At 44.2% G+C, this 12,291-nt stretch overlaps 1 protein-coding gene across 6 annotated transcripts; it reads left to right on the top strand.

Annotated features, from left to right (window-relative positions):
- The first annotated feature begins 2,292 nt into the window (after positions 1 to 2,292).
- On the top strand, positions 2,293 to 12,288 carry gckr (glucokinase (hexokinase 4) regulator). 6 transcript variants are annotated; one of them, XM_029840842.1, is made up of 20 exons: positions 2,328 to 2,362; positions 2,611 to 2,718; positions 3,223 to 3,372; positions 3,441 to 3,509; positions 3,582 to 3,650; positions 3,798 to 3,871; positions 5,380 to 5,446; positions 5,538 to 5,591; positions 5,660 to 5,754; positions 5,838 to 5,943; positions 6,015 to 6,133; positions 6,663 to 6,761; positions 7,019 to 7,116; positions 7,195 to 7,271; positions 7,678 to 7,774; positions 7,839 to 7,948; positions 8,018 to 8,095; positions 8,214 to 8,357; positions 11,258 to 11,392; positions 11,467 to 12,288. In XM_029840842.1, the coding sequence occupies exons 2-20, from the start codon at positions 2,692 to 2,694 to the stop codon at positions 11,578 to 11,580; spliced, it is 1,782 nt and encodes a 593-aa protein (XP_029696702.1). In that variant the 5' UTR covers positions 2,328 to 2,362; positions 2,611 to 2,691; the 3' UTR covers positions 11,581 to 12,288. The 6 variants fall into 6 exon arrangements, with proteins under 6 accessions (XP_029696699.1, XP_029696700.1, XP_029696703.1 ...); XM_029840839.1 differs by having other exon boundaries at positions 2,293 to 2,718; positions 3,257 to 3,372; XM_029840841.1 differs by lacking the exon at positions 2,328 to 2,362 and having other exon boundaries at positions 2,585 to 2,718.
- The last annotated feature ends 3 nt before the right edge of the window (positions 12,289 to 12,291 follow it).

Raw genomic sequence — 12,291 nt, 5'->3', positions numbered from 1 at the left:
GTTGGGCCAAACTCAGATGAAGCGGCCACTGTTGATTCTGGAGGAAAAAAGGTTTATTGTTCATTACATATCGCCTTTTGCCAGTTATTATTGTGTTGATTAATAATGAATGAATGATCAATCAATTGTTTCAACCAACTTCGGTATTTTTACTCACCCTTCTTAGGGAAAAGTGTTGGATGTCCTGGGCCGCTGCTCTGCTCCTGGCGTCCCTCTCCAATCTTTGCTGGTGTCCAGATTTGTGTTTGTTTTGGGTCTGACGGAGTTAGCTCACACGCACTATCCATGAAAAAGAATGAACCGTGGACCAAACCATTTTATAAGGGCCCGAGGGGGTAATCGAAAATGTTAAAACTAAATTACGGCTTTAATTTGTGATGTTGTTGGAGCTCAAATTGAAAAATGAAAATACTGTCCTATAAGACATATTGATAATCATTTAATCCTAGAAGATACTGAGGTCTGTCTGTGGGATCTAACAGGCTGTGGGCCTTTAGAATGGTCTTCCCCCATACGACGGTGCTGGTGATGCTAAATGGACTGGTTACAGTGGTTAGAGAGGTAAAATGGAGCAGACACATTTTCTGAACCACAGGGCAGATATTAATGTTTATGAGCCAGAAAGCTTCAGGGATACAGAAGGATCTGGTTATACTGGGACAGAGACAATAAATGTGCATGATGTGTGGGGTGAAGAGGCTAAACCAACAGAGAGTCCCTGTGTCATTTTATTTGTGTAATATATCAGAATAACTTTTATAACTCTCTATTATTGCACTCGGGCCTTAAAACAATTATCCATAACTCAAATACATCCTGTTTGCATCTAAATTGTTCTGATGATTTGATTCTGTTAATTCGAGCAGCTCCTGGATTTACGGAACAATGACCATTGTTCCCAAAGGATGTGAGTCAGGATTCATAAAATGACAGTTCTGATGGGGCCGCAGACGGCAAGGAGAGATAAGAACACCTCGAAAATCTGCACAGCAGCGGCTTTCTTGGAAGAACTGAGGACGATTAACGCAGCAGAAGCAGAGCGTCCGTCAGACAAATGAAAGACAAACGTTAATGACAAGAAGAATCCTGCAGGAAAACAGGAGACGAAGTGGAGCTTGAACAGATCACCGAGGTAGATGAGATCTCAGGCCGGTTCTTACCAAATCCCACTTCATTTAGGAGTTCAAACCGAAGCGTAACACCTTTTCTCTCCTCTAGCATGTTGTGGTTCAACACGGAAAAAGACTCCAGCAATAGAAATAACATGTGAAGAGAAGCTATGAGAGAAATCCTCATACAGGCTTTTGTGCTTGTGTTGCTTGGCTTTGGTTTCACCATTTCCATCCCTCCTCTTTCTGAAGAGGAGGAAAAGACTCAGATATTTCTATAAACCCCTTTTATAACAGTAGAATGATACATTTTTAATCCAGTGCTGGGAGGATGTGGGATGTTTGGCGAGATAACGACACGCTTTGCTGCTGACAGATTCTGGCATAAAACACTATCTTTTGACACTATCTTTTTTTTTTGTTATTTATTTTAAAGTATATTGCTGATTATAAGTGACACCATTTCAAGAGTGGATAACTGGGAATTGCTCCGTGCAATTACGGGATGAATTAAGAAGAGTCAGATGGGAGAAGGAGGCTCCAAGACACCAATAGTTTGGATGTCTTTGAATTAGTTTTCCTTTCACTCTCATCCTTTCAAAGATGATTACTGGCTCCATGATGAGCTCCTGCACATCCCGGGGTCCATGATTAAGAAGGAGCCTTGAAAAGCTGAAGAAATTAGTAAAATATATCTTGAAACGTTCCAGTAAAATGAAACCAAAGCGCCTCACTTGCTCCCCTGGCGGCTAACAGAGGAATTAGCAGCTCCCCTCTCACATAATATCTGCCGACAGGCAGAACTCAAACCAAACTAAAAGCATCAAGTAGCTCATCTTTGATTTGTGCAGCTCTGTATTTCACGATAAAGCCTCATACGGATGTTGGAATCAATAATCAGAGAAATTTAATTCCAACTGGAACAATGCGCACCTGACGCTTTTGGGGCCCGTGCCAACAAACAGGAGGCGCGCCAGCCTGCCACCGTCCCGCACACTTGCGGTGTCTGCTGACTCAACGCGTTTCAGCAGCAGGCTGAACCTCCGATGTCCGCGATCATCACTCGCCAGCCTGCAGCCGGTACAAATGCGTCACTGCAGACGCATCTTTTACACTGTACCGGATCCGTGTGGGGAAAAGGAGTAACGCACGCACGCACGCACTGCCCTACCTGATGTGTCAATGGCAGTAATTAGTCCGCGTGTGTGAGACGAGGGTGGGAGTGTTCAGAAGAGTGACTCCACAGTCTGTCGGTAGTCAAAATTCCCACATTGCTGTGAGACATTTTGGTTCTGCAAAGCTTCATTAGATGTGTATTTTATCTCCCACGAGTGTGTACTTTAGTTTATACTCAACTCCCGCTGCTGACGTGCGTGTGCGAGGGCAGTGGTGCGTGGCGGAGGCCTCCATACTCCACTTCACTGCTCAGTCTCAAAGGTCCCGGGGCGGACTTTGTCACCGCCGATGGGGCCGAGTAATTCCGTCTTGTGCGTCCCTCCAGCTGACTGCAGGAGACAGGACCCCAGAGTGACGTTTGCTTCAGACCAATTGTCTTTGGCGCGGGAGCACAGACTCGTGCGTGATGGAGGGACCAGACAGGACTTGGGAGGTGAGTTTAGGGATCTGAGATCTTCTGGACATTTGAAATGCAAAGGTTTCAAACTTTAGTGGCAACGGTAGAAATGCCAAGATATACAGTACTAGCATAGGTGGAAAAGATATACTAAATATAGATTTTTATTTTTTTAAAGGGTGGTGAGGGCGGGAGGTACCCTTGAGCAAGGCACCAAACCCATAATTGCTCACATAAGGCCCTGTGATAAGCTGGCGACCCACCCAGTACCCTCCCCTTGACCCCGAACGGGCTGAAGCGGCCAATAAGACGAGAGATGATATAGATTAAAAACTTTACTAGCATACATGGAAAAATGCTGGAAAAATGCAGCAAAGTTAAAAACCATACATAAGGTTGGAAAAGGGAATCTCAGGAAACGGGAAAGGTTTCAATTTTATGCTGAGTTTATGCTAATCAACGGGCACAGAGACAGTAATTGAGCTAACATTTAAAGGGTTAGGGTTTGATTTAAAAATATTCCCCACGGTTCGTAATCAGTCTCCAGACTACGAACCGTCGCTCCCCGTTTCAGAGAAGTCCAATCCCCTGACTCGAGACATCGACCAGGCTTCAGCCATCGGCATCGTCAGGATGTTACAGGCCTGCGATGGCCAGATGTTTGAAGAGGACACAGCGGTCAAGTACCAAGTGAGTGTTCCTTTAAAAAAAAAAACACCAAACTTTTATGTTCCATTGCATTTTATCTGTCATTTTAGAGGCTTTTGAGCAAACAGGTGGTACAAACTCTGGTGGAAGTTGCCAAGAGAGTGGAGCTAATTCTCAAGGTACTTCACCCCACCGTGGTTTTATGGGTCACATAGTCCAGAGGTTTTAACAGGTCTTCTGTTTGTGTACAGGATCCTCAGGACAGTCTCGTTGTCCTGAGCGGGTGTGGGACCTCTGGACGAATAGCTTTTCTCGTGGCGGGAAAAAATCAACAACAGTGACAGAAAGAAAACTAGTGTTTCAAGGAGTTGGTCTGAAAATGAAACAGGCAGAGAAAGCTAGAATTGACCTGCCACTTAAACTGGATTATAATGAATTAACTCTTAATGTTCCTGTGTTGATGATAGTCACGTTTCAGCAGGAGGCTGAAGGACGTCAACCAGAGTTCCGTGTATTCCTACATCATTGCTGGTGGAGACAGGTATGCAAAAGGGTGACACCAACCATGATCGCACACACGCACGCACGCACGCACGCACGCGCGCGCACACACAGAGTGAAATAAGGCACTGGATTATTTCAGATAACTAGCTACTGTAGCTAACTACCTCTTATGCTAACGATAATTTCTAAACACTAAAGTAGTTTAGCTTTAGATCAGGGGTGGGGAACCTTTTTCATATCGAGGGCCATTTCAATTTTTATAAAGTCCTCCGAGGGCCATACTATTACAAACACATACCTAGGGATGCAAAAAAAAAGACAAAAAAAGTCTATAACCACTGTGTTACTAAGTCTCATGATTGCTGCATTTGAGTTTGAATTATTTATTTAACACACATGCATATAAAATCACCAAAAAAAATAGAATAAAATGACAAAGTAAAATATGTTTTCATGATCATACAAAACAATAAAAAAAGAGGTGCAGAGTTGAGGCAAGAGACCCGTAAGGGCCTGTTCGAGGCCTCTACTCACAAAAACTGCAATACAACAAGATAATCAAGAAAATAAATTAAAAGAAAGAAAGATAAAGACAATAATAATAACAACTAGAAAGCACTCGGAGAGCGCAGACCTCCGCCAAGTGCAACAATTCCTGGCATATTGTGATTTCCACCATAAATATTAGTCCCACATATACTTTGACTACATATTTAGATTCCTTGACCATAAAAACATACCGTTAGCCACTGGAATCATAACAATATATGTCTTAGTTAAGTAGTTATTCACGAAAAAAAATTCACACTTTGAAACAATTTTACTTTGTCCGGCGCAAGCGCCTCAGCGGCGGCTACGAGGCGCGTTCACGAACTCTCCTTCGGCGTGAGGTTTCAGCTTCGTGGCTATTAATTCACTCATCACAAAACTTGCACGCGTAATATTCTCTCTGTCGGTACATGGTCGTGTGAAAGCTGCTTGTTGAGCCTCCAAACTCCGGCGAAGAGCGTTAATTTTATCCAAACTCATCTGTCCTTTCAACACGTCGAGTTTAGCGTGTTTCGCTATGCATTTGTCGTCCGTGTCAATCAGTCCAGCCCACTACGTACATCACATGCTGTGTTCACTGACCCTGACCTTGACTCGGACATAACATAACCGTCTGTTTTATCTCAGAAAACGGGAAAATATTTCCTCTTGTTACGAAAGAAATTTCAGGATACGAAAGGCAAAAATACGCTACCGCTGCTACTCGCAGCTCGCGGAGTTTAGCGAACGGTCCCACTGTATAAGTGCACATATAAAATATAAAAATCTTATTGCGTTGCGGGCCGGTAGAAATGGTCTCGTAGGCCGTATACGGCCCGGAGGCCGGGGGTTCCCCACCCCTGCTTTAGATTATGGCGGATGATGTTAGCTAACCATAGCGTTTATTTCCCAGAAGGAAATAGGTTTGAAAGAGGATATTAAAATAGGTACAATTAACTCATGTTTGTAGAATACGTTTTGTGGGTAAATCCTCCGTGTATGTCTCTGCTTCCTCAGAGCGCTTCTGTCCTCCCAAGAAGCTCCTGAGGACGATGCCAAACTGGGCAGGCTCATGCTGAAGGAGGTCAGGGTTTTGTGACCTTCCAGTGAGATCGGTGCAGTTTTGGTTTAAGGGAAAAGAAATGAATTTGACCACTGATCGTATTTGTGACCAGGCCTGTGAGGGAAAGAAGCGAGTTGTCTTCATTGGTGTTTCCTGCGGACTCTCAGTAAGTCACTCTGCTCTGGTCAGGTTCTTTCTTTCAGGATATTAAGTGGATCATTTCTAAACACACAGGCTCCATTTGTGGCTGGTCAGCTGGACTTCTGCCTGCGGCACCCTGAAGTGTTCACACCTGTGCTGGTCGGCTTCAATCCTGCACATCAGGCCAGGTACCCTCAAATATAACCGTCGACCTGTTCTCATTCTGGACTCATGTAAAGCTGATTTTAAACACCAAATTCAACCCACATAGGGATGAGCCCATAGAAGGCTGCACGTTCACTTTCCGCAGTGTGGTGCAAAGGATGCTGGAACTGGCACAAAGTCAAAGGGCCTTCATCATCAGCCCAGCAGTCGGGGTATGAAGGCGGCTTCTTATCTTTATCCAGGCTGCAAAGTGTGAAATTTACTTGTGGGTGTCTGGGTTCAGCCAGAAGCCATCAGTGGATCCTCCAGGATGAAGGGAGGTAGTGCCACCAAGATTCTCCTGGAGGTCATTCTGTCCACGGCTCAGGCTGCAGCCTTCTCACGAGCACCTCTCACTGAGACGTAAGCTGCCTGAACTGCTCGCTAGATGATCTTCAGACTCAAATTCACAGAATTTTGCAGTTCATTTGGTAGTTTGGGAAATTGTACTTAATCTACAACCAATACAATAGCTGAAAACAAATGACTGTGATACTTTAATTATTGGAAAATTAGCTAAGCTAACAGGCAATTAAATCAGAATCAGAAATAAAACAGTAGCATTTTCATAATGAACAAGCAAAATTAGTAAAATAATCAAAAATGAAGTCACTGACAGTGTATATTTTTGTATATCTGCAGACTTCCCTTTTCTTTTCATATTATATAACTATTATTTTGTAGAATAAACAAACTAGCCACCTTCCACAGTAATTGTTACTTTGTGCGCTGCTGACCTCTACAGGCCATTGCAGAAAAGCAGAAGTGCCCTTTAAAACAAAACAAAAAAAAATCACCACCTTCAGATGCTTCTGTAGACCTAATTGACATTTATTATCTGAATGTTCAGGATAAACAAGTAATATATATATATATATATTTTACCTAACAGAGTCACATTACAATACTTGCTAGCATACAAGAATGCTGTGGACGTCACCTACAGTCGCACTGAGCAGATAAGCACGCTGGTGGAGGCAGCGGGAAAGAGGTGGGACATTTACTTCTGACCAATTTATGCTCCAAAACGCAGGAAATTTATGTGAAAGTCTACAGTGGAAGCTGCAGTAATGACATTTGTCAGGGTAGATTAGCTTCCATTGCAGAGAAACCTCCTGTCATGAGAGAAGTGCGGCGCGCGCAGGTGCAGACTGATCCTCTCATTGAATAAAGAGCACCGAGAGAAAATACAAACACCTAAATCCATCTTTTGCAGTGAAGCCGATTTAACTTGTAATTGGATTTCAGTTTACGGTGCGGCGGGCGGGTGTGCTACCTCGGCTGGGGCACGCTAGCTGTGTTGGGCCTCATTGATGCCAGTGAGTGCAACCCCACATTTGGAGCAGGTGAGGCGCGAGTGGGAACGTCCAAAAACGCTCTTCACAGCACTGAAATGTGTCTTTTCTTGTGCGTGTGTCCGGAAGACTATGAAGACATCCGAGGCTTCATCGCTGGAGGATATGTAGAGCTGGACAACAACGAGGGACCTCTCACTTCTCTGGTAGGCCTGAAAACGCTCACAATTAAAAGAAAGACCAGTTATTTCACAGTTCTCTGCGTCCCATTAAAGTTCCCTTCTTCCTCTTATGGCTTGAAAATGGATTAAAATGTCTGCAATCCTAAAATCCAATTTAAAAAAGAAATCTACCCCATTTCTCAGTTTAATGACACATCTGTCTCTGCTGAATTCAACTTGAGTATTAACCCGGAAAAGGATTCTTCATCCTCAAACACACCAGATCCGGCTCACTTCCATTGTCCGCTGGTTTAATTCTGCGTGCCGCAGCAGTTTTGATTATGTGGGAACTAAATTTGTTGCTTCGGAGGGAAATAAGGATACAGGTGAGCTCACAGGGTGCTGAAGCTGCCAAAGCTGCTCTATTGATGCCTCACATGTTCTTTCTCAGGGTCCAGATTTTTCCATTTCTCATGAAGAGTTCTTCCGTTCGGTCCTCCCGTCTCTCACCGACCGGGACACTGTCCTCCTCCTCTACACGCACTCTGGTGAGCGACAGGACATGAACGGGTCGCTGCCGCTGGCCTACAGACATCCCACTTGTCTTCTCAGATGATCTCGGCGAAGTGGCGGCGCTGGCGCGCCGAGTGAGAGAGAGGACCTCTAGCCTCCACGCCATTTACCACAGAGGGGGCGGAGACAACGCAGCCACTGACCGACAGGTGACTGTCTGTCCGCCCGCCTGTCCGTCCGTCTGTCTGTCTGTCATTTATCTACCTATGTTTGTGCAGGAGGTCATTGATAACCTGTGTTCATCGGCTTTAAAAATCAGTTGGCCATCGCCTCAAACACGGATCTCTGTACACATGGTATAACACACACACGCACGCACGCACGCACGCACGCACGCACGCACGCACGCACGCACACACACACACACACACACACACACACACACACACACACACATCACTCTGTCTCTCACAGCAGTGGGAATTGTCCACCAAGCTTCTGCTGAACGCCATCAGCACTGGAGGCCACGTCCTTAAGGGGAAGGTTTACAGGAACCACATGGTGGACGTGCAGGTGACCAACAGCAAGCTGTACCGCAGAGCCGCACGCTTGCTGCAGGTGAGCAGCCTTTTTGGGCGTCTGAACCATTACTGATTTCTATTTGTTTTATTTGCTTTTTGTGCGTTGAACAAACTCACAGAGAACGTCCCGAGTTTGTAATCAACTGCAGTCCAGATGTTCCTCCACATGTGAAAGGAGGACGGGCACCAGCGGATTGAGTTGTTGTCTCTATTGTTGCACAGTCATGCAGGACAATGCAACACACAAGGTGTTGATTGTGTTTATGTATTGTTGTAAACAAGAACACCAAATCTGCTCGTCCCATGTTCAAACTCGTTGAATAAATTGCCGACTCATGAGGATGAACCTTGTTGTATTTTAAGCACCGACCTAGGGAAGAGAAGAACCTCGAGATGGCCTTGGGTTTCTTCAATGCACCATCTCTAGACATGTCCAAACCCAGGCCTCGAGGGCCACCATCCAGCCGGGTTTTCTAGCCCACTGAATGCATTTTCAGCCTGGTAGGACAGAAAACCTGGCTGGATTGTGGCCCTCAAGGACTGGGTTTGGACATCTACAGCGATGGGTTCCTCTGAGTACTGCAACAGAAAGTGCACGTTGCATGGACTGCCCAGCTTTTTGCACAGTGCCTTGTGGATCTTGAGGTACCATATTGGCTTCGATGTGAATGTGATCGGTTATCCTCTCAGTTATTATTAACATAAATGGATAAATGCTCTTTCTTTGATGACCTGCACACAGAAGGAGCTAAAGATGCTCTTTCCTCCCCTTTTGGAGAGGCTGAAGCTTCCTGTGGCTCCTCCACATCTACCAACTTACAGGAATCCTCTAATTCTTGCAGATTGTGAATCATTTGAATCTTCGTTGGATTCTTCCTCACTTTCAGGGGAGGCTGAAGCTTCCTGTCGGGTCTCCTTAGAAGCTGATTCAGCTAAATCCTCCTGGTGTTGCTTTTCAGATTGGTGAGATCTTCCGGTTCTTCTTCCTGTCCGGAAGTGGATGAAACATCTCCTGGTTCTTCTTCTTCAGTCGTGACTGAAGGTTCTCCCTCTTCAGGAGACGCTAAAGCTTTTTTCCTGTTGCTGCATCTCAGACTGAGGAGAGTTTGGAAAATCTAGTTCTTCCCTCCATTCAAGTGAAGCTAAGAATCCTTGCGGTTCTTCTTCCCTTTCTGGAGTGACTAAAAATTCTACTTGCAGATCCTGAAGCTTTGTGTGGCTCAGATTCTGAGTTATTTGCAACCTTTTTTTGGATCTTCCTCCACTTAAGGAAAGTCTCCAGCTGCTTCTTGTTCAGACTCCGTTAAAGCTTTTTCTGTTTCTGCCTCTTCAGGGGAGACTGAGGCTGTTTCTGGCCTCTCAATACATACTTATTCATCTGAATCCTTTGCGCTTCAGAATATCCTGAAGGTTCTTCTGGTTTTTTGTCACATTCAGCAGAGGCTAAAACATCTCGTGGGACCTCATTACGCTCTAAGTCGTCTGAGTATTCCAGCAGTTTCTTTGCTGAGTGGGGAGAGACTGAAGCTTCTTCTGGTTTGTTCTCCTCTTTGGGAAACAGGAAATGATCTTGTGGTTCTTTCATATCTGTCAGGGTACCGAAATCCTTCCTTTGCAGGGTCTCAGATGTGGGATCTCCTGAAGATTCTAAAGCTGAAAGAAGCTCTTTTTCAACCAGCTTCATAACCAGACACTTCAGGAACCAGTTCACTAGCCCCTCAAGATTACACACTGTGTTTTTAACATCGTGATTTTCCTCATCTCTCATAATCAAGGATTTTAAACAAGTGAAGGTGAAAGCATCCCACGGAATGTTCAGAGCTTTAGACAAAGCCTTTGGCTGCGAACCCTCCACTTCAGACAGAAGACTCTTGTGATTTCGGTGGAAGGTCGTTGCCTGTCAGCTCATCTGTGGAAACGGCTTCTTTGCTCATGTTTTTATTGGCTGTTATCTTTGAAAGAAATGGTTTATGAAATCAATGATATCCTTTGCAAATCTTTCAAGCCTGCAGGTTCATTTCAGATCAAAGACATTAAATTAAAAATCATTGATGTTTAAAAAATGATGAAGCCCTTCAGGGACTTATTTGATTTACGATCAAATACATTGAAGTAGATTTTTTTAGAGAATAGTGTCTCGTTCCATAAAATTATGCCCAATAAATTAAACCAGCAATGTTGAATTGCGATTCATTTCTGTTGAAGTGTGAACTCATATGGGCAAAATCAAAGGTGAAGGAGGAACGAATTGGTGGCAAGGAGAGCAGAATGAGTCTGAAAAGAGCGAGCTGGTCTTCAAAATGAATGGACAGGAATCTGCTGAGGTGCTTAGCACACTGGGAAATGGCATCAGGAAGCCATCTGCATTGATGGAACCAAGCAGCTTATACCACATCAGAGGAAACAGGAAAAAGGTTCGGACCGGCATCCCAGCATCATTCAGATGGGACTAAAACAGATAACCAGGATAATAAAGCAGATGCCATCCTGAAAAATTGTGATGCCAGTTGACATGGCGTTGACGAGGATGTCAAGACCAGCGACTAGAATAGGGATGCTGGGATTTTACTAGAAATACTGTATTTGGGATACTTTAAGGACACGACCTGCCAGTAATAAATGCCATTTTAACATAAATAATTTAGGCTCCACACTTTTTCCAGTATTTCTACATTTGTTATGTGTTTGGTCTATATTATATACTAAGCATATTTGGGTTTGCATCATTTCTTTTGAGTTGCCACAGTAACATGACCTGAGGTCATCCAAGGAGGGCACTTTTGCTTGTTAGCTGCAGTTTCCGTCTCAGTGTCCGGCTGTCCAGCGCATTTATCACCAGAAGGAATTTGAGAACCTGAATCTAGATCTGTACGAGGCGGACTGAAGTATTTGGAAGACTCCATGACTTTGATTTTTCTCTTCTTTTCCTCCCCGCAGAAGCTCTCTGGTCATCCTAAGTCCCGGTGTGAGGAGGCGCTACTGAAGGCCATCTACCAGTCCGAACAGCTGACATCAGCCATCCCACTGTCTGATGTCAGAGCTCACACAGTTGCTGCCAACCACAGGAGCAGGGTGAGAGGACGTGAGGCTTGTGTGATGCTACCCTGTCACCTGGGTGTATTATAACCTATCTTGTGCTTGCTCAGGTGGTCCCTCTGGCTCTGATCCTTCTCCTGACCAACTGTTCCCTTAAGGAGGCGGAGTCTCGTCTAGAGCAGCAGCCAATTATTAGGGAGGTTGTGGTTGTGTGCCTGTCATAATTAGTCCCACTGATTTCTACAAGGTCTTTTTGGAGTGTAGGGGTGTCATTGTCTGGATTTCGTTTTTTTTTTTTTTAAATAAAATAGACCACGGATGCATTATGCACTTAACTTTTCCTTCTCCTGATGATTCCTGACATTTATGTTTCCTACACTTGCTCTTTTGATCAGAACTGTTCACAGTTTACAGAAGGCTTTATTTCTTTATTTCTCTCTTCCTATTTTTGATGTAAGTCATCCTCAGTTCTCAGGAGTCCAAAACAAATGGACACACGCACGCACACGTGCACACGTGCACACATGCTGGATTAGTGTGACTTATCTGTCTTGGGAGTTGAGCGGCTTTGAAAACAACACTGGGGCCAGACAGTAAGGAGACTTATAATATTTGAATTGCTATGTCCTAATTAGCTGTAACTGTAGACATATACATGGGAATCTAACAGCCTGAGTGACATCATTTATTCATTTCACAGTCTAGTCTTCAGGCAATTCCGATCAAGTTTGTTACAATTTTCAAATTTATATTCATTCTGTGTTTAAAATTGATTCTCGTAATCAATGTATTTGCTAAATTCAACAATATAGATAGTGGCAGACATTTTTGCACCTTCACTGATGGACTAATGTCGCATTTATGAGAGGGATGAAGACCTATCTTATCAGTAAAGTGTAAACACAATGAATGAATGAATGAATAGATAATCCACC

Source organism: Takifugu rubripes, chromosome 8 (genome assembly GCF_901000725.2).
Source record: "Takifugu rubripes chromosome 8, fTakRub1.2, whole genome shotgun sequence".
In the NCBI taxonomy this organism is placed as follows: domain Eukaryota; kingdom Metazoa; phylum Chordata; class Actinopteri; order Tetraodontiformes; family Tetraodontidae; genus Takifugu; species Takifugu rubripes.
The sequence above is the reverse complement of the archived record's forward strand: the minus strand, read 5'-3'. Positions and strand labels throughout refer to the sequence as shown.